Source organism: Haliotis rubra, unplaced genomic scaffold (genome assembly GCF_003918875.1).
Source record: "Haliotis rubra isolate DU_JTF1 unplaced genomic scaffold, ASM391887v1 Scf11, whole genome shotgun sequence".
In the NCBI taxonomy this organism is placed as follows: Eukaryota; Metazoa; Mollusca; class Gastropoda; order Lepetellida; family Haliotidae; genus Haliotis; species Haliotis rubra.
This window is the reverse complement of record NW_025765003.1, coordinates 3,770,664-3,793,742: the sequence shown is the minus strand read 5'-3', so window position 1 is coordinate 3,793,742 and position 23,079 is coordinate 3,770,664. Positions and strand designations below refer to the sequence as shown.

The following is a 23,079-nucleotide window of genomic DNA, read 5'->3' as shown; positions in this document are numbered from 1 at the left end:
CAGTGTTGTATGTTCTTTATTACCATCTACGTACAAGAGCACACCAAATGTGGGGGTAAAGATGTTTCTCAGATTATAATCCAACCCTAGTGAGTGAGTGAGTTTGGTTTTACACCGCTTTTTATTCCAGCAATATCACGGCGGGGGACACCAAAAATGGGCTTTACACTTGGTACTGGTGTGGGGAATCGAACCCGGATCTTCGGCGTGACAAGCGAAAGCTTTAACCACTAGGCTACCCCATCGCCCCGACCCCAGTGATTGCTATCGTTAGAATATTTGGTAGATATAACGTCCTGGACCACCGAGGATGATATGGGATCACTATGTTGTCATGGAACCATGGACCACCAGTATGAGAGAAGACGGGTAACAAATGGCTGTATGCTTCGTATTAGATGTTTCCGAAGGGGACACCTGACAAACAGTAACCACAGTGGCGTGTGACCGAACTGAATATTATAAGCCTTCCAGTATAGCACGTATCATTGTTGGGGCGGTGGGATAACCTAGTGGTTAAAGCGTCCGCTCGTCACGCCGAAGACCGGGTTCGATTCCTTCCAGTCCGAGATCTGATTTAGTGGTGGTTCAGGGGAATCTGACAGCAAGTCGGTACATCAACGACGTCCTTGCACGTCACATGCTTCCGACAGAGGGAGTTGTTCCAGTGAGACAACGCTACTTCACCTACAGTACGCGTTATGGTCCGCTACCTTGCCAATTCTAACGTCAATGTCTTGCCATGGCCTTCCCGATCACCAGATCTAAACCCGATACCATGAACTCGATCGACGTGTACGTCAACATCAAAATACGCCTCACACACTTCCGCAACTAGCCGTCGCATTGCAGGAAGAGTGGGGAAGAATTCCACAAGAGTGACAGTGCCGAGCAGTAATTGTTGTCAATGGATGCCAAACAAAGTACTGACTTTGACGCCATCTTGTGGTCTCAAGTAAACAGAATCAATAAAGGCTGCTGTTGTGTTAGCGAATTCTTTGTCTATAGACGTGTGATTTTTCACTTTTTCACCACTGAAATTACATGGAATAATTGCTCTTAAACTAACACGATGAATCCTTCTAAAAATGGCTTATGCGTTTCTTTTTTTGAAGAGTGTATCTATTATTATTTTTTGGTGGACATGGTGAATCGGCATCCTTTGATACTACGTTTTTCAGTTTCCTTAGAGACAACAATTTCTTTACCAGTTTCATTTGGCACATATTTTAAATCTTTTGAATGTACCTGTAATGTCACCTAAACGTATTTTTAAAATAATAATTGTCTTCTCCGTGTGAATGTCATTACATAGAGGATAATATATGAGTGCCCATGTCATACCATGTTTACGACACGAGTGCCTAAATGTTGGTATTTCCCGATCGAGAGCGAGGGATATACCGATATTTAGGCATGAGTGTCGTAAACATAGTTTGTTATGGGCACGAATATAATATTCTGTTTATTACCGAAGTCGTTAAATTGAAGAAAATAAACCCAAATATACCTTCAAAAACAGGCTGGCTACCCGCCGTCGACGCATGTAGAACGCAACGTCACAGAAGAAACGTGACGTCATAGCCTTGTTCATGTTCATCGTATGAAAAATATGATTTATTACCTACGAGGGCGAACATATCGGGGTTCATATTTTTCATACGATGCCCTAGGGCAAAATATTTTATAACTTTGTCATGGTGACGTGACGTCAAGAACAATGCTATGACGTCACGTTTCTTCTGTGACGTTGCGTTCTACATGAGGGAAGGCATCATGTGTGGAATCCTTACAGATTAATTTTGCTTCGACCACACCCCTGTTGTGTGCGGACATATACTAGTAGTCATCCATTTTGTGTCAAGATCGTTTAGTTGAGAGTCAAAATCGGTTTTCAATCGACTTGCAGAACTAACAATAAAGAATTGGTAGGTGTCATGAATGGTGCTCGATAGGCCAATCATCCATGATTATGTTTACGATTGCATGCGGTGATAGCGTAGCGATTGGCAAAGCAGGCGGGTAGGGTGCACCGAAGTGTCCGGCCTTATCATGATGTATTGTACTGTGAAGCATTTTGAGTCGGGGGGATCATCTCAAAAACAATATTTTTTCATCTTCACTTCTCGCAAAGACACGAGGGGCTGTGGTTCAAGGGGCGTAACTCATTTCAGTTTACTGTTGTGTTTTTGTTTGTTTGGGTTTTTTCTAATTTATTTATATATTTTTATGGATTTGTTGGGGTTTTTTGCCTTTTGAAGCAGCTGCATAACTCACACCAATGTCTAGTATTTCTAATTATATACGTTAGTATCAATACATTAATGTTTATAGGTTTTGTACCCTTCGACTCAAATAGATGTAATATGATCGACACATTCCACGTAAGAGTGACTGAGTGTGTTTGGTTTATAGCCACTTTGAAAATTAGCTGGGTTCTGTCACGCCGTGCCACTTAAGTCGTTAAGTTGAACGGTTCGAATTCATCCAAGTGCTGCACTAGCGAAAGGTGCTAGAATTCCCCCTCGCTCTACCAGCGTTAAACTATTGTTCGAAAAGATGTACACGATATTGTCACACAGACTTCGAAGGAATAACAAAGCCCAGAACAGTTATTATCGGAGCCTGGTATATACCAAGCATACACATGGATCTGTTTCAAAATTATGTACAAATGATATAAGCCAAAGTAACTAAAATAAGGAATATATCCGTCTGTACTATACCACGGAGTCCCGACATTTTTACAAGAACACCCGACATTTTTACAAGAACACGCATAGTTCAAAAACACTGGATCGATATTTAGGAGATAAACATACCGTGTTGGAGGTATATAACGAAATTATAATAGTCCTAAATTAGATTTACAACCGAACGGATATTGATTTTCCAACACAGTATGTTTATCTCCATTCAACCATAACAGCGTTATCAAGATTTTTTTTAAATACGTACTGTGTTGGAATATCAGATTATAGCGTGATTATATACCTCTGAATGACTTTAATTAACCAATCACAATCCAGTATAAATTTACTGAAATCATGGTAGAATAATCAATTATGTCTTTATTATGTAATCAGAAAACAAATGCCTAATAAATATCGTTTCATATGAACAAAACTTCAGAGGCCAAATAATATAGGCAATGACAATCCCTATCATTAACATGAATCTAAACGCTTTTCCCTTGTTATTTTACTGGGTGTTCGACTAATATATAAGCCCACCTTATAACGATGGCAGATACGGGATATAATCTGTGACATTTGCGCCATCACATTGACAAAATAGAGATGCTAACGGTATTTGACTAATGTCTGCAGAGTTGCTTCCCTTACATATGTGAGAAACCTTTGATTTGTTTGTAAGCACTGTACCCATGTTCTAATGTTAATAAAAGCGGTTGACGCATAAGGAGAACCTCGCTTTCCCCCTTCTTGACACGCCGTGAGATAACTGGAATACTGTTCAAAACGCACTCCAGTATCAGTATCAGTGGTGGCCATCCTGTTCATAAATCATTGCCTTTGAGAACAAATACAGCAGTCTGGCCACAGGGGTTCGAATCACTGTTTGGACAATAATTTTTAATGGATTTTTTGGAAATTTCTCCCGCTACACTTACATTTTATGTAAGTGTAGCGGGAGTATTTAAAAAATCCATTTCTTCGCCGATTTCGCTCGAATTTGAAATATAGGTTACTCATAACATACAAAAACAATCTACGGTGGAAAAATGTAGATTTTTATTTTTAAAAATTATTGTCCAAACATTGATTCAAGTAGTTTATTCAGTACTCTGGCCACATGGCCTATTGTACAACAACACGACATAATACAACTGGAGTCACGTGTGGGACCTGATATTAAAAACATTTTTAAGATATAATGCAACAGATTTAATAACGTTCATATTTGTACTATTTAACAAGTTTATCACACTATGAATAGCAATGACAGAATGGTTTGGCAAAAATCTAGTCCTTAGAGATGAATATTTACTACAAACAAGTAATACATGAAGCTCATCTTCCCTACCACAATAACAATGAGGACAAATTGTATCTAGGTTACTTACACCATTCTCACACCTTTTCCTGTTTATAGCAAAATCGTGGAGTGATATTCTCATTTTACAGAAACATTGATTCGAACCCCTGTGAGTCTGGGGGCATATTATACCGTTATACATATTGGGATCATTACTAGAACCACTCTAAATGGCATCAAACCACATGATGCTTTACGTATAGTCTGTTTGAGATGATACCGAAGAATCACAATCTAACCCCAAATCGGTTCATGATCAATCATTATTTTCAACGCAGAATGTTATGAAAACATCAGACCAACTCTGGAAAAAGAGTTTCATAACGTTTGTCTCCAAAATAAAAAAGTTACTTAACAAACTGTCATCATTTTGTTTTGATTTTCCGTGTGAAGTGTTAGGAGGTTAAAGTAACAGCAAACTGTTGCAAGGCGGATAATCAGGTGATCCAGCCGTCAAAGGGGAGTTAAGCATGCCAGAAACCTTAGATCGTTGGTTCGAATACTACTTTTTTTTAAAATCATGATTCAAGGGTGATCAACACCGTACCCATGTTCGAGGCCTTGGGTTTCATCGTGTGTTTGTTTTGTTTTACGCCGCTCTCAGCAATATTCCGGGTATGTGGCGGCGGTTTGTAAATAATCGAGTCTGGAACAGACAATCCACTGATCAACAGCATAGGCATCGATCTACCCAACTGGGATACGATGACACGTATCAACCAAGTCAGCGAGCCTGACCACCCGATCCCGTAAGTCACCTCTTAGGCTAAGCATGGGTTACTGAAGATCATGCAATTCTAACCCGGATCTTCACGGGTCAGGAGGGAAGAAAAATGTTAGTTATTACATCCCTCGGTGGTTTTAAACAAAAAGATGTTAAGTATTGACTTTTGCATAAATATATTTTTAAGTACATAGAAATATATACAGATTACATCAAATACAACTGTTCTCTAAGTAGTCATAATTAGAGACTTACAGTTGTGTGTGTCTAACAAGCTGTAGTTTCGGAGACGGAGTAAATCTGAGTAGGTAAATCAATTAATCTTTCAAATGATCACGAAGTTACCTACACAAAATCTTTAATTTTTAAAAACACCTGAGTATGTGAATCAATTTATTTTATAAAGTTTCATTTAGTTACCTCCACACGATTCATTTACATCGCAAATCAGTAATTAGCTAGGGTTAATCCATTCTATCAGACAGGGGAGTATGGTGTGTTTTCTTTGTTAATTACCTACTCCACTGTCTCATAACTGGGAGTCTCACAATTGGGAGTTCTCACAAATGGGAGTAGACCCTTGCTGAAGACCCATTCTAACCCGGATCTTCACGGATCACGAGTCACGAAACGCCTATATGCCTCAGATCAATGCTTTCAGTCACCGGATTATCTGGTTTCTGGTCCTGACTGTTTTCAGGCCTTGAAATATAGCTAGAATGTTGCTGACTGTGTTAGGTCTAAACAACATTCGGCCAATCACTTCAAAGTATGAAATTATAAAATTTCCCTGTTGACAAAAATATCAACACAAAAAAAACACGCGAGAGACGGTGATTCCAGACAAGCGTTCGTGATGGGAAATATTTTCTCACAGAATAACCTTTTTTTAACGTTGATATATGTGCCACTTATCTAAACTTGTTGCTATGAACCTATCAAATAACAGAAATGATCTCCCGGAAAGGACAAAAGTTTGAATTGTTTAAACCTGTATGGACTATGTGGGAATACATCATTTATACGAACAAACACAATATATATGAATAGAAACAGGATATGTGAAATTTGGGGCGAAAAATAAAAATATCTGGAGATGCGGGGTATCGATCCCCGTACCTCTCGCATGCTAAGCGAGCGCTCTACCATCTGAGCTACATCCCCATCTGATAATACGTGCAAGATTTTTAAAATTGATAACTCACATACAAGATCAACAAGTAGGAACTTCGTAAATATGTATGTATATTGTAATGTTTTCAAATTGCATGATTTGCTATTGATATATTTGTGATTAATTTCCCATAAGCTAGATTTGTGTATATCGTGATACGGAAGTAACCTTAAACTTGACCTTCAACTTTGGTCAAGGTCGAGGTCGCGGTTTCAGTAAACATGAATGACTCTAAATTCACCCTGTATTACTTCCCGACATCCTACTATTCACAGAAGGTATCAGCTTTACTTCATGGATTATGCAGTGCAGAATTAGTTCATTTGGCTCATTCTTATGAATAGGAGAGTTTTGGATAATCAAGAATCGGGGTTGATATCCAGCAGATACTGAGCACGACATTATGCATGTCTCCTCTGGAACACTTTATCTGACAGTGCCCGTAAAGCTTGTCGCAGTCGGCCGTCTGGTGCAAGAGACTTGTATGACCTCCTGGCCTCTTGTACTGATCACGTGTCTGTCCTTAGCTTTTGTGATACTCTTGCTGGCTTTCATTTACGTTAATCCAAACAGTAGATTTGGACGTTGTGCGGGTAGCCAGACGACACGGCGATGTTTTGATGAGCTGCAGTGTGTTTCACTGCCTTTGGTGATACTCTTTCGGGCCAAATATGATGCAGTCGCACATGCAACCTTGATCCCACTACTCTCACCCCAACCCCCATCTTAATCGCAAAAAATGACCACATCCTATGATCGATACATTGTCCCTTTGTAATTTATGGTTAGGGGGGTGATGATGATTCTAAGGGGTGCTCATTGATTTTGTACATGACATGGGGTGGGGTGGGGTGGGGGTTGTCCACTTATATTGTACATAAATTTTTGGAGGGGTTGTCATTCACATTGTACATGCTTCACCATAAAAATCATCAAAAAAACCAACCTCCACCCCACACCCCAGCCATATATTATGAGCGGTCCCTAAATAATCTTGTTTTCCTCCAAAGGTTAAGCTGGATAGTATACCATGACAATCAATAATGCAGGTTATGAATACAAGTTCAGTGTTATTTGCAACAAGCATAAAGGTAACCATAGTGATGTTTTTGTAGATGATGATGTACACTCAGTGAAAACATAGTTTTACAAATCATAATCATCACTGGTTATGAAGTCACAAACTTCGCTTTATGATTCATGAAATATGCATGGGAATTCAGAAAATTATAAAAGTTAATTTTTGTACCAAGTTCCTTTTTAAATGGCAGGATTAGATACTGTCAATGAAGTATAGAATTCAGCTGCTTTGTTGACATGTTGCAGTCCAAGCACACCCCATAACATTATGAAATCCATGAGACTTAGAAACTCGACTTTTCTTTCCTTGGACCTGCACAATATCTTCCATAAAACTAAGAATGTGTGTGTCTCCTCCAGGTGCTGATTGCACTGAAAGAGAAGAATGTCCGCTTCCAGCTTCGCATGGTCAATATCCTCAACCTGGAGCAGACCCAGGCATGGTACATGAGGATGAACACCGGTGGCACCGTTCCTGTACTCAAGGACGGTGACAAGATAGTGAAGGAATCGGAAGACATCATCAACTATGTGGACCGGGCCATTCCTGGCGGTAAACAGAATATATTTTTCAGTTGCAATTTATTTGTGTTCATGCTTTCAAAAACGATTGGGTGAAAAAGAGAAAACCTAGAACAAATTGAATAAAACTATATATTTTAAACATCTAAGAAAACACAGTGAATATAGTCTAGGAATGTTCACTGAGCTGATATTTATGAGGATATCTTTCACTCCACATACTCTGCAATTTGGGTTCACATTCAGTCATTAAATTTACATAAAGCAGGATGTAATGAAAATAAAGATTAAACTGTCACAGTGTTCAAACAGAAAATGTGTACAGATTAATGTGATAAGTCCTAAGTCTCTGCTTATTTCTTTGGAGTTCAACTCTCTACACACTGTCTTGTGGCAATTGTATTAACATGAACTGGGCAACTGTTTCTTCAGTCAGAGAAGTTTTACTTACCATATAATTGCAGCGTATAAGACCATATATACCATTCAAGCAAGCATCCTATGAAAAGAGCGGAAAACAAAAACATTCTTATTACAAATTAGGCATTGTGTATGCTCTGATGTGCTTCACAGGGTCACCTTATAGATGGGTATATAAATTAGCATTGATTTTTAAGGTTTGTACAAGAGGGCCAACTTACACGTGGGGTCACTTTATAGGTAATGATATACTGTACTCTTGTACTTGGGGCCAAATTTCATCCCCTGAGCAAGTCTAGACAAATCCATGTTCACTTTTGCCAAGATATGAAGGAGTGAATAAGAAATATTGAACAGTAGTTCATGAAAGGTCACAGATATCTATTGTGTTGAAATTGATCAAGTCATTATCAAGATATATCTTTATCCACAGATGTTCGACTGGTTCCTGGTACAGAATCAGAGATGGGAAGACAGGTGGAGAAATTTCGCAAACTGTTGGATAAAATTCCGATAGACCGTATAACATATGGCATTTTCTTCAACAATGAGCTGTCACCTTCAGGAGGCCAGATTCCTCCCCCGTTTAGACAATCAAGAAAAGGTAGGAGTCGAGTTGAGTTCAGGCTTAAGAAATGCCATTTATTGTAAGGGTCCCATAGGGCACAGACACATAATTTAAGATGCCCTTGTGAAAATGAGCGTGCCCATACCTTTTGATGTCCTCTTGATCTTAAGTATTGTAGGGTAATATCTTGGGAATATTCCTTTCATGTGAGTGAGTGAGTTTAGTTTTAAGCCACACTCAGCAATATTCCAGCTATATGGCGGCGGTCTGTAAATAATCGAGTCTGGACCAGACAATCCAGTGATCAACAGCATGAACATCAACCTGCGCAATTGGGAACCAATGACGTGTCAACCAAGCCTGCGAGCCTGACCACCCGATCCCGTTAGTCGCCTCTTAGTAAGTCTTACGACAAGCATGGGTTACTGAAGGTTCATTCTAACCTTCACGGGTTCTTTCATGTGAACCAGGTGATACAATAATGATCATGATGATTTTGCAAATAATGAAATATGCACAGCGTTTTTGTCAATTGAGTTTGATAATTGTAGATCTGGAAGCAAAGATGCTGAAAGGGGCTGTAGACACAGCCAAGCTAGCAGAGCGCCACCTAGACCTGCGAGATGCTTATCTGACAAAGAGTCAGATGATGTCGGACCGCCTCAACTTCCTGACAGACAAGTCCCGCGTGGAGGAAACACTTGACAATTTGGAAAAGACTTGCGATGTGTTGGAGGAACAGCTGAAGAAGATGAAGATTGGTGAGTCACTACCACGTTGCTCTTTGGAGAATTAAATTAGACGGCAAAAATGGCTGCATGCATAATTCTTAGATGGTTGCAGTTTAGGGGAAAGAGCTTTGAGTATTATCCCCAACTCAGTCATGTAAACCGGACACTCGAGACAACTTGCAGTTGTGCATAGCCAGATAGAAGAGGTCTCATGTTTTGTGATAGGACAGATAAAAGGAAATGTCTAGAAATTATAGAAAATTTGAGTCTGATTGTTAACATATGTCACTTTCATCTCACTGATAGTGTTGGCCTTGATGTGATCACTGATCGGTCAATAGGTTGGTTGAAACTGAATTACAATTTTTGTAAGTCTTTTCAAGACATGTTCACTGGTATTTTAAGTAGTGAATAAAATTAATATAAATTCTCGAGTCATTATGATGGTTTTGTTTGTAAGTATTGTGCTGCTCTATTTATCTGAACAAAACTGTTTCCAGCTAAATTGTTTATGGTCATCAAATCATGGATACAGAGTAATCTCCCCTTGTTAAGGAATACATGCATGAATACATGGTGATATTTGTAGACTAATCATTGCTGACAGTTTAGGAATATACAGTTTTGTCGTTAGGGTCATGCTGGCTTGAAGATAAATGTTGGTGTATTAATGGCTTGAAGATAAATGTTGGTATATTAATGGCTTGAAGATAAATGTTGGTAGATTAATGGGTTGAAGATAAATGTTGGTATATCAATGGCTTGAAGATAAATGGTGGTGTAGAAAAGGCTTGTAGATGAATGTTGGTTTAGTACAGACTATCTTTTATTTCAGAACAGTCTGATGAAACTGCTTGTAGATAAATGTTGGTATAGTAATGGCTTCTCGGTAAGTGTTGGTATAATACAGACCATCCTCTGTTTCAGAACAATCTGATGAGACGTGGCTATGTGGGCCCAACTATACTGCTGCCGATGTCACCCTCACCTGCCTTCTGGGCAGACTCATCTTTGTAGGGCTGGGAGACCGCTACTTCCCCAAGGAGAAACGACCCAACCTGTGGGCTTACTGGGGCAGGACACAACAACGATCAAGCACGCGAGAAGTTGTCCTTGGGGCAGGGAAGTTCCTGGCCAAATACATCATCCAGGAGAAAGCCAAGGTTGTGCTCCCAGTCATTGGTGGCCTGGCTACAGTTGGGTTGGCAGCTGGCCTGGCTGCCTTCCTCATACACAAATACAAGTAGAGGACACTGTGAGGAGATAGGAGCCGTATACTGTAGGACACTGCATAATAAGGCATGGCTGAAGACACAGATGCTATATATACAATGACTATGAAGTGCACTTGATGTAGCGTAATTTTAATAACAGCTTAAACTCACGAGTTTCCATTATGTGGTATTATATGGGAACCATGTATTTTTCATTATTTGACATGTATTGTCCTATTCCTATGAAACATATACTCATAGAGGGAACTCAAGGGAACACATGAAAGTACTAGTGTTCCTTTATTCTTTTCTCAGGTTTCTTCACAAGGTATGTATTGCACTGTGGGTGAAATTCTGGAAATAAATAAAGGAACACTTGTACTTTCATGTGTTCTTATTCATGTGTTCCAGTATAGTGGAGGCTCAGAACATATACCCTGGAGTATCGATGCCCTTATTTGTGTCCATGAGTATATTTGTGATACCTAAGACCAAGAATGTTTATGGCAGAGTATCATTTTCTACTTACATATTTTATTTTCATTTGTATTTGGGTAAACCTGTCATATTTTGAAATTTTCCAAGCAATTTGGTGTCAATGTATATGATCTCTCTATCCATGCATTGTTTTCAGGTTATTGTCAGTGATGAAGTAACATTGTAAATATTGTTTTGTGTACCCACCAGCTGTACTTGAATCTTATTCCTGTTATTGTAGATAGTGTGGAAATCTTGTGTACAGGGGTAAGTGTTGTTGATACATCTTTAAATTAGTTTACATTTGAAATGTATCCAGATTGATGTTGACATATTGTTATGTATCTAGGCCATATGTATGTGTACCCCAGTTTTGGAAATCTCAGGATGGTCATAGTGTATCCAAAAGACTGAGTGAGTGAGTTCAGTTTTACGCCACACTCAGCTATATTCCAGCTGTATGTAAATAATCGAGTGTGGACCAGACAATCCAGTGATCAACAGCATGAGCATCAATCTAAACAATGGGGATATGATGACGTGTGTCAACCAAGTTTGTGAGCCTGACCACCCGATCCCGTTAGTCACCCCTTACTGAAGATCCAATTCTGACCCGGATCTTCACAGGTGTATCCAGATGAGCTTCTCCCTAAACATTAACTGAGGTACTTTAGTAAATCTAATATGAGACAACTGCACTACATTCAGATACACTAACGAGATCTGGTAGTCAGGCTCGCTGACTTGGTTGACACATGTCATCGGTTCCCAATTGCGCAGATCGATGCTCATGCTGTTGATCACTGGACTGTCTGGTCCAGACTTGATTATTTACAGACCGCCGCCATATAGCTGGAATATTGCTGAGTGCTGCGTAAAACTAAAGTCACTGACTCACTCACATACAGATACAGAACCACGTTCTATAAACTGAAAATACTGACAGGGCCAAGTTTTTGATATACATCATATTTAGAAAAACATTTGTATTTAATTATCATTACATCAAAGGTGAAATTCTATTTCTACCTACCCTCAGTTCATTTCCAAAGACCCATGGAGATGCAGGTTAATATTGTCCTTCAGCAACCCATGCTTACCACATGAGGTGACTAAGACGGGATCGTGTCATTGTATCCCAGGTGCATAGATCGATGCTGAGGATGTCAATCACTGGATTGTCTAGTGCTGACTCAATTATTTACAGACTGTCGTCATGTAGCTGAAATATTGCTGAATGCATTAAACAATGAACTAAAACCAAAAATCAATTCCAAAGTGTATCACAAGATGATTTCCTAAACCAGGGTACATATAGAGATGGTCTTGGTGCAATCTGATTATTGTTTTTCTGTAAAGGGTACCATACATTGCAATAGTACACCAACTGAGAGTCGGAGCAACCCATGAGTGTGTTTTGGAACCTTCATGACCATGTTTTGTATCAAGTGTTCACAGATATTGCAGGGACTTTGTATCAATGTAAAGCATAATTTTGTTTTTTGGGGGGTGTTGTCCTTCTTGCAAAATGATTTGTGGTTTGGGTTGAATGCTGTTATTTTGTTACCCTATTTCCAATGTTTTATTGACATTGGTGTTTGTAATCTGTAGCGCCAAACTGATACATTTGATGTCCACATATGATGCACAGTTTGATAGGATTCTGAGGGTGTCACAGTGGGGAGTCTGGTTAAATGTGGTTCCCACGGGGCTTATACTGGCCCTAGGAGGCAACTTAATGGATTGGGTGATAAGGATATTTGACCATGTTGATTACCTGTGTCATGACCCTTAACGATCCAGATTAGAATTTGTCTTCAGCAACCTATACTTGTCGTAAGTGGCGACAAAAGAGAAAAACTCTCATAATTCCCTTACTGTAATGAGTTGAAGTATATTCCTCACCTAGCATGACAAGCTGTGGGCAGTTTGATTCTAGTGTTAGGTAAGATGTCGTTTAGTTTATGTAGCCATTTTGTGTTCTTTGTTGATCTCAAAACGTTTTTTTTACACGGGGTAAACTTGGCAGCCAGAACTACCAGTTTCTGTCACATGACCTAGATTAAGTCACATGGCTAGATTTGTTTCCGTCATTCCACGTGTGTTGATGTTGGTTACAAAAAGCAATTTATTTTACCTAAATTTACATGTATATATCACTAACATTCATCATATTTGGGATTAATTACAGATTCCAGTACTTTTGGGATTGAGTCCCATCCAGGATTGGAACCCACACTTTCAGAGTCAGGCACAAGTTGCCAGCACAAAAAGTCATCCATCTAACCCACTCAGCCACTGCAACTTCCACTTTACTGAGACAGTTTAATCCAAAACATGACATCTTACATTTGACCACTTTCTAAATAGCATTGTGTATTCATACAAACATGTACTGTATATTACCATAGATAAGCCGAATTTTGAGGACCAAAAAAGCAGTCTGAAGAAGGTAGGTTCACCTACCCAAAGATAAAAATGATGAAATATTTTCATGTTGTTGAAAACTGAGAAATATTTTACATCAGAAATAGGATAAATTTCAGATGATATTATTTTCTATAGTGGTGTCGTAAAGGTGTGATAATTTTAATATACATTTTCCAAATCCTAACCAAATAGATACCATAGTTCCTCACAGTGCAAGGATCTGCTGGTTATGCATTCGAATTGAAGGTTTGGCAAAAAATAGTTATCCTTGATTTATCAGTACTATGCCCTTGCTCCTGGGTTCATCAGTGTTCAAAGTGAAGGGCTTCAGTTTAAGACTAAGAGGTCACCAAAATGCTGCTGCAAACAGCATTAAACCCAGTTCACTCACTAACTCCCCTCCCTTCTACAGATTCCTCCAGCATTCCACTTCAACAACACTCCACGAGATCTGATAAAATTATGTTTTGTACAACTGTTATCATGATTATAGATCTGTCTAAACATTGTGTGAAACAAAAAGGTTATGATTTAAAATGTGATACCATACCAAGTAGTAACATAGATATCCCATTACACATTACACTGCCTCCCAAGATAGCATTCAGACGTTGGCCCAACACTGGCAATGTTGGCAAAACCATTGTCAACGTTAGGCCAACGTCTGAATGCTATCTGGGCCATAGCTGACGAGTCCTTCTTTTCCCAACTATGCCAAGCACCAGGAAGGGAAACAACCTGTATGAAACACGTTCAAACATTTTTCAGTACGACGCAACCAGAAATCCAAACCCCTAACCTTCAGATGCTGTATCGTCTAGATCACAAAAGCTGGACAATTGTTTTGTTTTGTTTTATATGATGTTGATCTGTACCGTAGTAAATTGTGACATTCAGTTGTGAATCTTTCAATCACCTGGCCTATAAAGCAATGCGAGCATATATTGCAGTGTCCATTGTCATCCATAATAATTTCTTTGTTTGGCATTCTAGAAGTTGGGTAGATGAAGGATGAAGACTGTTTTTATGGATATACAACTTCTTTATTCTGTATAGGCGACGTTTCGACATTGACAACGACATTAGAATCCATGTCAAAACGTCGCCTATATAGAATAAAGAAGTTGTGTATCCATAAAAACAGTCCTCATCCTCCATCCATCATAATGTGAGATATGGAGAGATGGCACTGTTGTTGTTGTTGTTTTTTGTATATTCATAACCACTGGTTTTTCATATCATGTGTATGTATATCCAAACATCTTTTGTCTAACCATACCAACACACTTGCTCTGATAATGTCCACCATTGTTGATCTGGTCATGACTGTAAACCCTGTTTATTTGTGTAAAGGTTTACTGTGTTCTGTCCACTGAATTTTTTATGTTGGTCTATTTATATCCTGTGATGTCCTACTTACATTGATAATCAATTCTGCCATCATGATCACACAATTGTCTTTGCAATTGACATTGTCTCGCAATATACCATCTGTCATCGGTTAATGATCCAGCAATTTGATCACGAGATCTCGTAAAATTTTATTGACTGATGCAGCTGCTGCTACCATCATCAGTATTCCATTTGCAGTTTTTCTCCACATAATGATTTACCATATTGCTATTTTATTCTGTCTACACAAACCTGCAACCCATTATTTTATCATTGACTGTATAACTTTTATACTGTAGAGTTATGGTAATACATGTAACTATATTTGAAGTGTGTTGTCCCATCAGTCTAGTCAATGTGTTGTGGCACATAGGTTTTGATCAGTTTTCTTAAGCCTTTAGGATACCGTTTTGTATTCAGAGTAATGGGATTTTTTTAAGGTTGGCATTCATAAAATCAAGACAATATAATCTAACCTTCCAACTGAAAAATGGAAGTAAATGTATTTATTAACTTCCACACAACAGAAATCTTTTCACAATAGAGGCTAATAATATATCACTATTTACAATTTTTGGATAAAAGTATAATTAATAGTATTTAACTTTACATATCATTTTAACCACATGTAGATAAAATGTGTATAAGAAAACTTGATAATTTCTAAATATTTTAGTGTATGTTAAAACAAATAGTTACATGAACATATTCATGCACCTATTTCTAAGTGCAGTGACATTCCAGTGATTCAGTCAGGAAATAATGTTGCTATGTGATGCTATAGTATCATTGTAAAATATGTTTGCCACTCTCATTCATTTTTGCAGGAAACTGTAACATCCAATTTTATGTTGATGCACACCATGTTAAGTGGCATCTTGTGCCATGTGTTGAAATTATTCCATGTTGTCAGATTGTAATTCTCTCCACATGCTGGCCGATATACATGTGGCATTAGAAAGGTAGATCTGTCTGTGACTGAAACCTGATAGTGTTGGTGTGGAATCACTGCAACTGATGTAAACTGTTGTCTTAGCGTTAACTAGCAAATCTCAGTCTGAGTCAATGGCATAGTTAAAACTGCACCTGGTATAAACTTTACACAACCGTGTCTTGTCCATGTTGTAGATTTGTACACTGAAACCATTTGTAAAACTGACTATTTTACCATGGTTACCATTTTGAAGATCAGGAAAACTTGAGATGAAGTTCTCTGGACAGAATGGGACTCTGTGGTGAGCCATTTGGGGTTTGATCCTTGCTTACAAGTTTCATGCAGTCTGACAATCATCTTTGCCACATTTCCTTTGTTGTTGGCTCAGAAAAGCTGTAATTGTGACCTGTACCTGCCCTTGACCTCAAAGATTTAGGCAGAGAACATCCACAGCAAATGTCAATGTCAGCTCACATGTAAGTGAATCTAAAGCTGCCTAAATAAAAATATTTGAAATGGATTTACTTGTTACTTACTTGAACTATCTGTAACCACCTCATCCTACATACCATGTGACCAGTAACAAAGGGTTTTTTCTTATTTGAAAGCTTATAGTGTGAAATAGGGAATGGTTTGCGCATGATGGGCTTTGTATGTAAAATCCCAGTGTAACAGGAAATAATATTGGACAATCCAGTGATTGACATCATGAGCATCAGCGTTTGCAATTAGGATACAATGACACGCTTGAAACAAGTCAGCAAACCTGACCACCCCATGCTGTTGGTCGCACAGCTCTTCACCCCTTGACCACTCCAACAAAGGATTCAAATGATGCAGTCTTCTAGCTTACATACACTGTACACACAAACACATTTCTTCCACACAGCATCTTACATACATGTTACCATGGTTACCTATGGTGGTGCTAACAAACAAAAACTTCTGACCAGGGTTAAAAAAAGGATTGGAAACTGCATCATAGGTATCTGCCATGCAGAGTGTTCGAATTGCAATACTTTAAACTGACCACCTCTACCCCAATGGTTTTGGGGAAAGGGGTGGGAAAAGTTAGTTAGGTGGACCATTCATTTTGGAGACTCAGAATTTAGTGAATCAAGACTCAGAATTTAGTGAATCAAAAACTTCATTTGCTGACCCAGCAGATGGCACCACAGTGATCATGGCATTAAGAACTAGTGAGTTTAGTTTTACGCCGCACGCAGCAATATTCCAGCTATATGGAGGCGGACTGTAAATAATCGAGTCAGGACCAGAAAAACCAGTGATCAACATCATGAGCATCGATCTATGCAATTGGGATACGATCCGGATCTTCACGGAGGCATTAAGAACTAAAAAAACAACATGTCACAACTTTGGTTTTATTTCAAAGGGATTAAATCAATCATTGCACGTGGAACTTTGTAAAGGGAAGTAGCTGAAGGAACACCAAACAACTGAAGCAACCTTGTTAAAAGTAACCCACTAGTTTCACAAAATCAGTTTCAATCATCATGAAACATGTTTAACAGGACCTGGTAAAATCGAACGGTAAACCCACATAAATGAAACTTCACTGTTCTAAAGCAAACCAATGAAAACAGCCCACCTACTTCAGCAGTGTCCCCAGACAACTGTTTCAAATTGAAAGAGTCAGGCAAGTCTCAGCATCTTTTCTTGAAAGTCCAGTGATGTTACATATACAGAGGGTTTTACGCGACACACAAATATGCATCCAGTACGTACAAATGTAGAGAATGGACACAAAAAGAATTCACTGCATCTAGCGAGACGCAAAATATTATTCACTGTATTCACAACACATCCATGACTTTGCTAAGTGTTTGGTTGTTTATTTCAGAGCAGTTACGTGCATCATTTCACCCATCAGTCCACATGATCAAGGATTCATTCCAGGCTCTAAAGAAATCATCAAAATGTACAGTACTCTACACCATTCCTTCACAGGAATCTCATGTTGTCTGTAAGGACCCTTAGAACTAATAATTGTGAGTCTCAGGGACTCCCATGTTTGTGAGCCACGGTAAACCCTGGATACATACATATATACTACAGGAACAAGGTTAAGGAGTCAACAAACACCCGATTTTTTCATAAGACAGCAGTAAATCGGTCACGGAAATGATTGACAGACTTCGGTCCTACAAAAACTTCAGGTGTTCTTTTAACTTTTAAGTAATGTACATATTACACAGCTTACAGCAGTAAGAAGTACACGAGATAACGATTCTATTTTGAAAATCTACAGACATGTAAGATACGTCATGTGATTGCAGAACACGTAATCTGAATGTGTTTCTATTTTTGGGGACACTGTTTTAGTAAAACATGACAAAGTTCATTGCACAGAACATTTTCTTTAAAAAGTATAAACTATGTAATCTGCATCCAGGTATTCTGTCATTTATAGCACGAAATGCCTTGAAAAAAACAAATAGTGATTGTGCTCAGACATTGACACATGAAAAACAAATAACCAATCCACACGAAAGCACCACATTTCTGGTTTTGTACCAAAAAACAGTCAGACACCGGAAGCAAATCTAAATGCCATCATTGTACCTCTGTAGTTTCTTTGGCTCAAAGCCTACTACCAGTTACATATTACATTCAAATAAACTTTTTGCTAATGTTATACATTGCTTTGACCATGTTGGTTATCATGTGTTTAAAACTAAAATAGACATTACACTTGACTGGACCATGTCTGATTCGAACAAAACAATCCTGTTAGAATGTGAGAGGCAAACTTTATACCAGTACTTAACCAAACTGCATGAAGTGCATGAATCTCCCTCCTTACCCTACCCAGACTTCTGAGAGGGATGCTTGTTGGAGAGTCGACAACATAAGTGAGTGAGTGAGTTTAGTTTCACGCCGCACTCAGCAACATTCCAGCGGCAATATAAGGGGGATGAACACAGAAGTCATGGTAATGTTAACACTAGACTAACACCTTGTCTCTGAAATCAACATATTTTATAGAAAGAAAAAAAAAGTAAAAAAAAAAAAAAATATATAATGAAAAGGAGCCCTGAGACTTGCTTCATGTTCAGAAACTGGAAATCCAGACTGGGCCCATTTTCTAGACTTGCATGGGCTTTCTTGGATATGTCTGCTTCAGGGTCTGTATCACAGACTATGTTAACAACTACATTGTGTGATATATTATTATACTAACTCATTATCATTTTATATCACACTCATATTCCATTATCTGATAATCTGTCCATTTACATTCCATTATCTGATAATCTGTCCATTTACTCCAAGTTTATGTACTGACAGAATTATTCCATGACATTACAAGTATTAACAACTTAATACAATATGAAATATATAAGATAATAATGATGCAAGGAATTATCAAACAGCAAACACAGGCAAGTTTCAGCATCAGGTTGACCATCCATCTGCATTCACATTACTTCATTCCATTCACATCAAGAGTTAAAATGACTAGGATGATTCATACATTTATGATTTAAATAATAGTAACATAAAATCTGTTCATTAATAGTACAATAATTAGCAATATATCACATTATAATTTTTTACAACTATTCCGAGAACATTTAAAACAGGAAACTACTACTCAACTACACAACATAAAACTGTCCAACTGATCTTCATCAACCAAAGTTGCAAACTTGAGACCATGGGCACCCAACAAAATGTGTAACGTTTCAGCTTTTCTGACCAGTTTTAACAAACATAAACCTTTTCTCGTTTTTCTTCTGTTAACCGCAGCATTTATCAATCGAGAATTTTCCAATTTATATTCCTCTGGCATAAATAATTTTCAGCTCAACATAAACAAGTCATTATCTCAATTAAGCAGATGAAGACAGTTACTATTTTTCAAAACAAAAAGAAAAAGTGTTAAGCAAAATCTAAAACCAAACTACCTCTACTATTTTGAATGGGCTTAAATAGGAAAATCTTTTTGCTTTAACATTCAGTTATTACCAAGACCATTGCCAACAATAAATAAGAAAATCCCAAATGTACTGATACCACACACAATGAACACATGAGATGTTGAATGAATGTTGAGTGGCATAGGCAATCAAATGCACTCTTTTGCCATGTTTGTATGTACCATACAACATGTACAATCATGCTATATAAACCTAACTGTGTCAGCCTGATGTTCAGTGATGAGTACATCAGTACATGAGTCACCAGTCCAGCTTGACACACCCTCATTAACTGAGTGGGAGGCTACAATGTTTAAACTAGTATCCAAAGTAAACAGAGATTGGTAGTGAATATCTACACCTGCATGGCTCACATTGTTCAACATGTTTAAACTCCTTAACACCAAAATGCTCACATTGCCTCTACTAGAAAAACACTTGAGAGTTGCAATGATTAAGAGTGAAAAGGCTTCGCTAATTTACATCTTTGTTAATGATATGATAATAATAATTACCATCATATTATTGATGTAAACATTGTAAATAAATGAAAGACGCCCCTCAATTATCATGATACATCTACAATCAATGAAACCTATATAAAGCATATATAAATTAATATATAAATAAACATCACACAATATGAACATGGTGAAAACATGGTGTAATATTTCCCTGTATTTCATCATGTTCAGGTATGTTGCACTACTATAATACATAAGCAACATAAACTTCTAAAGGTGTGTGCACAATATGTGAATCGAAAACATAATCTTCCTGGAACACAACTTCTAGCATTGTAGGTAAGGATTTGTTTGGTCAAGATGACAAAGCAACTTGCAAAATGGTGCCTGAGGAAATAATATTGGCAATCTGAGGAAATTGATGGAAGTCCCCAAAATAATATCATGTGTGTAATATCTGTGTTTAAACATCACTCACTTCTATAAAATAAACATAATTACTTCGTGTAGCAAAAAATCATGCACACAACTGGTATTGGCTAAGATGAACGAATCTCACACCATTTTGCATTGATGTAGAAAAAGACATTTTAACATGTTGTAAGAATGGTAAGTGTTGATAGTATAAATATGGAATAATGTATATGTAATTTTTTCTGGATACCATGACTCCTGTTTCACATTAAACAAGTTTCATGTAACTCAGGGACGAATCTCCTGGTTGAGGTGGCAGCCAAGGAATTTTACTCCTAAACAATATTCTGTAGCTTACAAACCAACATAAAACAGCGATGAATGCTGCAACAATCTTCTGAGGAAGTGTGTGGAATCTATAAATAACACTCACTAACAACATAAATTCCCACAATATAACAATAAGTGCGAGACCAGCAATAACTGCTTTAATAATTGGAGTGTGAGATTTTAGTGAAAATCTTCCTCTTGATATATCTTCATCTGTTACTTTCCTTTTATCCTTCAGTTCGTCATCATATAGCAATTCTCCGATCTTCCTCCAGTTCTTGAACACCTTAACTTCTTCAGATATAGTCAACAAACAGTGTATCAAAAGAAAAACATGTCCAGATATATCTAATCCAATCCATTCTCTTCCTGATCGAAGACACTCGATTTTACTGTTTATTTCAGGCTTGGTACATTGGCCGACAGTGCTGTCGATCACCTCAAAAGATTTCGTGCAGAGGTACCACCAGAAGGTTCCAACACCAAGCCGCATAATGTGTCGTTTGACTTCATTCCATCGTCCACAACAGTACACAGAACTCGTCAGGAAAATGAATACGAGAAGAAGCGAGAAGGTCCATCCCCATCCCATCTTGACGAAAAAGATATTGAAGAAGTTTCTTCTGTTAGAAAAGAATGATCTGGGGAATGCAAACAAATCGCACAGGACAGATCCGACCATTACCCCGATGAGATAAACACCAATCTTCACTGACGTGTCTATCAGCAGCACGGCTCGGCAAATTTTCATGACAAGCATTACCGCGAAGTGACCAACATGTGTTGGTTCTGGTATGGGTTTCTTTCCTGTCATCGTTTTTCGATCGGGTCGTCTCGTAGAGTGAACGTATTCGAAATGACGTCGGGTAAAACCCGAGTTCCCTTCACGTGTGCCCCCTTCCGCTGCCATCTTGCTTTCGATTTGACCCGGAAACTGTTAATTGCAAAGGGAGGTAACAGTTGCTGAATTCATGTTACTTGCAGACCTCGAGTAAATATGTTTGAAAGCTTCAGACTGCCTTTAGAAAATGTATTTATTCTTTACCAAGACTAAGACTTCCTTCATGTATATTTCCCTAAATTGTTTAATATGTAAGTAGTGGGGATCAGTTCAACATCCTGATGTCTATAACAAGTTTTTAACTTCAGTTGGGCGATCATTTATTGCTGCACAGATATACATAAAAAGTGTGTGGTAGACAAAGAAAGGGTGCTTTGATAACTTCAGTCAACAAACAATAATTGTTCCATTCAGTCTCATTAACAATGGAATAAATGCATAAGTATTTCCTATTTCCATTAGTTTGGTCTTCACAGGTGGTCAAAAGTAATTTGAAATACAACACTACAAGTACATTAGACTAATCTGACCCATTTAACCACAGGGGAGTAATTATGTAATGATTATGGGTCTAATGCAATTCTCTCTCTGACATGTTATCAGTCAGAGCAGTCCTGTATCATGACTGTTGAATGGATATATGTTGTAATATCAAAACCAATCTAGATTATTTAAAACAACAAAACAAGTGTTACACAACCAGTTCGATGTGGGAAGATAACAGTTATAGCATAGATCTTGTGATTGGGTGTTTTCAACATATTCAATGTGGGAAGATAGGGATTATATCATAGAGTATGTGTATAGTCTGTTTGCAGTGAAAACGATGAATTTCACTTTAAACAAAAAAGTAAATCGAATAAAGTGAAATTAAAATTGTGAATCCTCATATCAAGGGGGTATGCACATTAAATGAAATACCGAGAACATGTAGGTTTGGTCGAAGATAACACTCATTACATACCACACATACATTTGTTTCACTGTTCCAACTACTGTGCTTACCCCCTTGTAATACAAACCAATAATAGCGAATTGAAACTATGATCGTTTGTTAAACAACTTTTATTCTATGTTGAATAAAATTCTGAGATTTAAATGTTCAATTGGCAAGGTAAAATTAAGAGGATTCGCAATCTTAATTTCATTTTATTTGATTTACTTTTTTGTTTAAAGTGAAATTCATCGGTACGTTTTCATTGCAAACAGACTATACATGATCTTGTGATGGGGTGTTCTCAACATATTCAATGTGGGAAGATAGGGATTATATCATAGAGTTTATGTACATGATCTTGTGATTGGGTGTTCTTAACACTGGGGCTGTGGGAAGATAAGGGTTAGTTTTTTAAAATACAAAATCA

The 23,079-nt window shown here is 37.9% G+C and overlaps 2 protein-coding genes and 1 non-coding gene across 3 annotated transcripts; 1 reads left to right on the top strand and 2 right to left on the bottom strand.

The window, feature by feature from the left end:
* Positions 1 to 5,871: 5,871 nt before the first annotated feature.
* On the bottom strand, positions 5,872 to 5,944 carry Trnaa-agc. The gene has a single exon. It is a non-coding gene; the product is annotated as a tRNA-Ala (tRNA).
* Positions 5,945 to 6,154: 210 nt separating this feature from the next.
* Positions 6,155 to 10,852, top strand: LOC124284937 (ganglioside-induced differentiation-associated protein 1-like). Its single transcript, XM_046721073.1, has 5 exons — positions 6,155 to 6,232; positions 7,395 to 7,587; positions 8,410 to 8,580; positions 9,096 to 9,305; positions 10,203 to 10,852. The coding sequence occupies exons 1-5, from the start codon at positions 6,176 to 6,178 to the stop codon at positions 10,520 to 10,522; spliced, it is 951 nt and encodes a 316-aa protein (XP_046577029.1). The 5' UTR covers positions 6,155 to 6,175; the 3' UTR covers positions 10,523 to 10,852.
* Positions 10,853 to 17,093: 6,241 nt separating this feature from the next.
* On the bottom strand, positions 17,094 to 21,928 carry LOC124284928 (acyl-coenzyme A diphosphatase FITM2-like). The gene has a single exon (XM_046721064.1). The coding sequence runs from the start codon at positions 21,782 to 21,784 to the stop codon at positions 20,813 to 20,815; it is 972 nt and encodes a 323-aa protein (XP_046577020.1). The 5' UTR covers positions 21,785 to 21,928; the 3' UTR covers positions 17,094 to 20,812.
* Between the last annotated feature and the right edge of the window lie 1,151 nt (positions 21,929 to 23,079).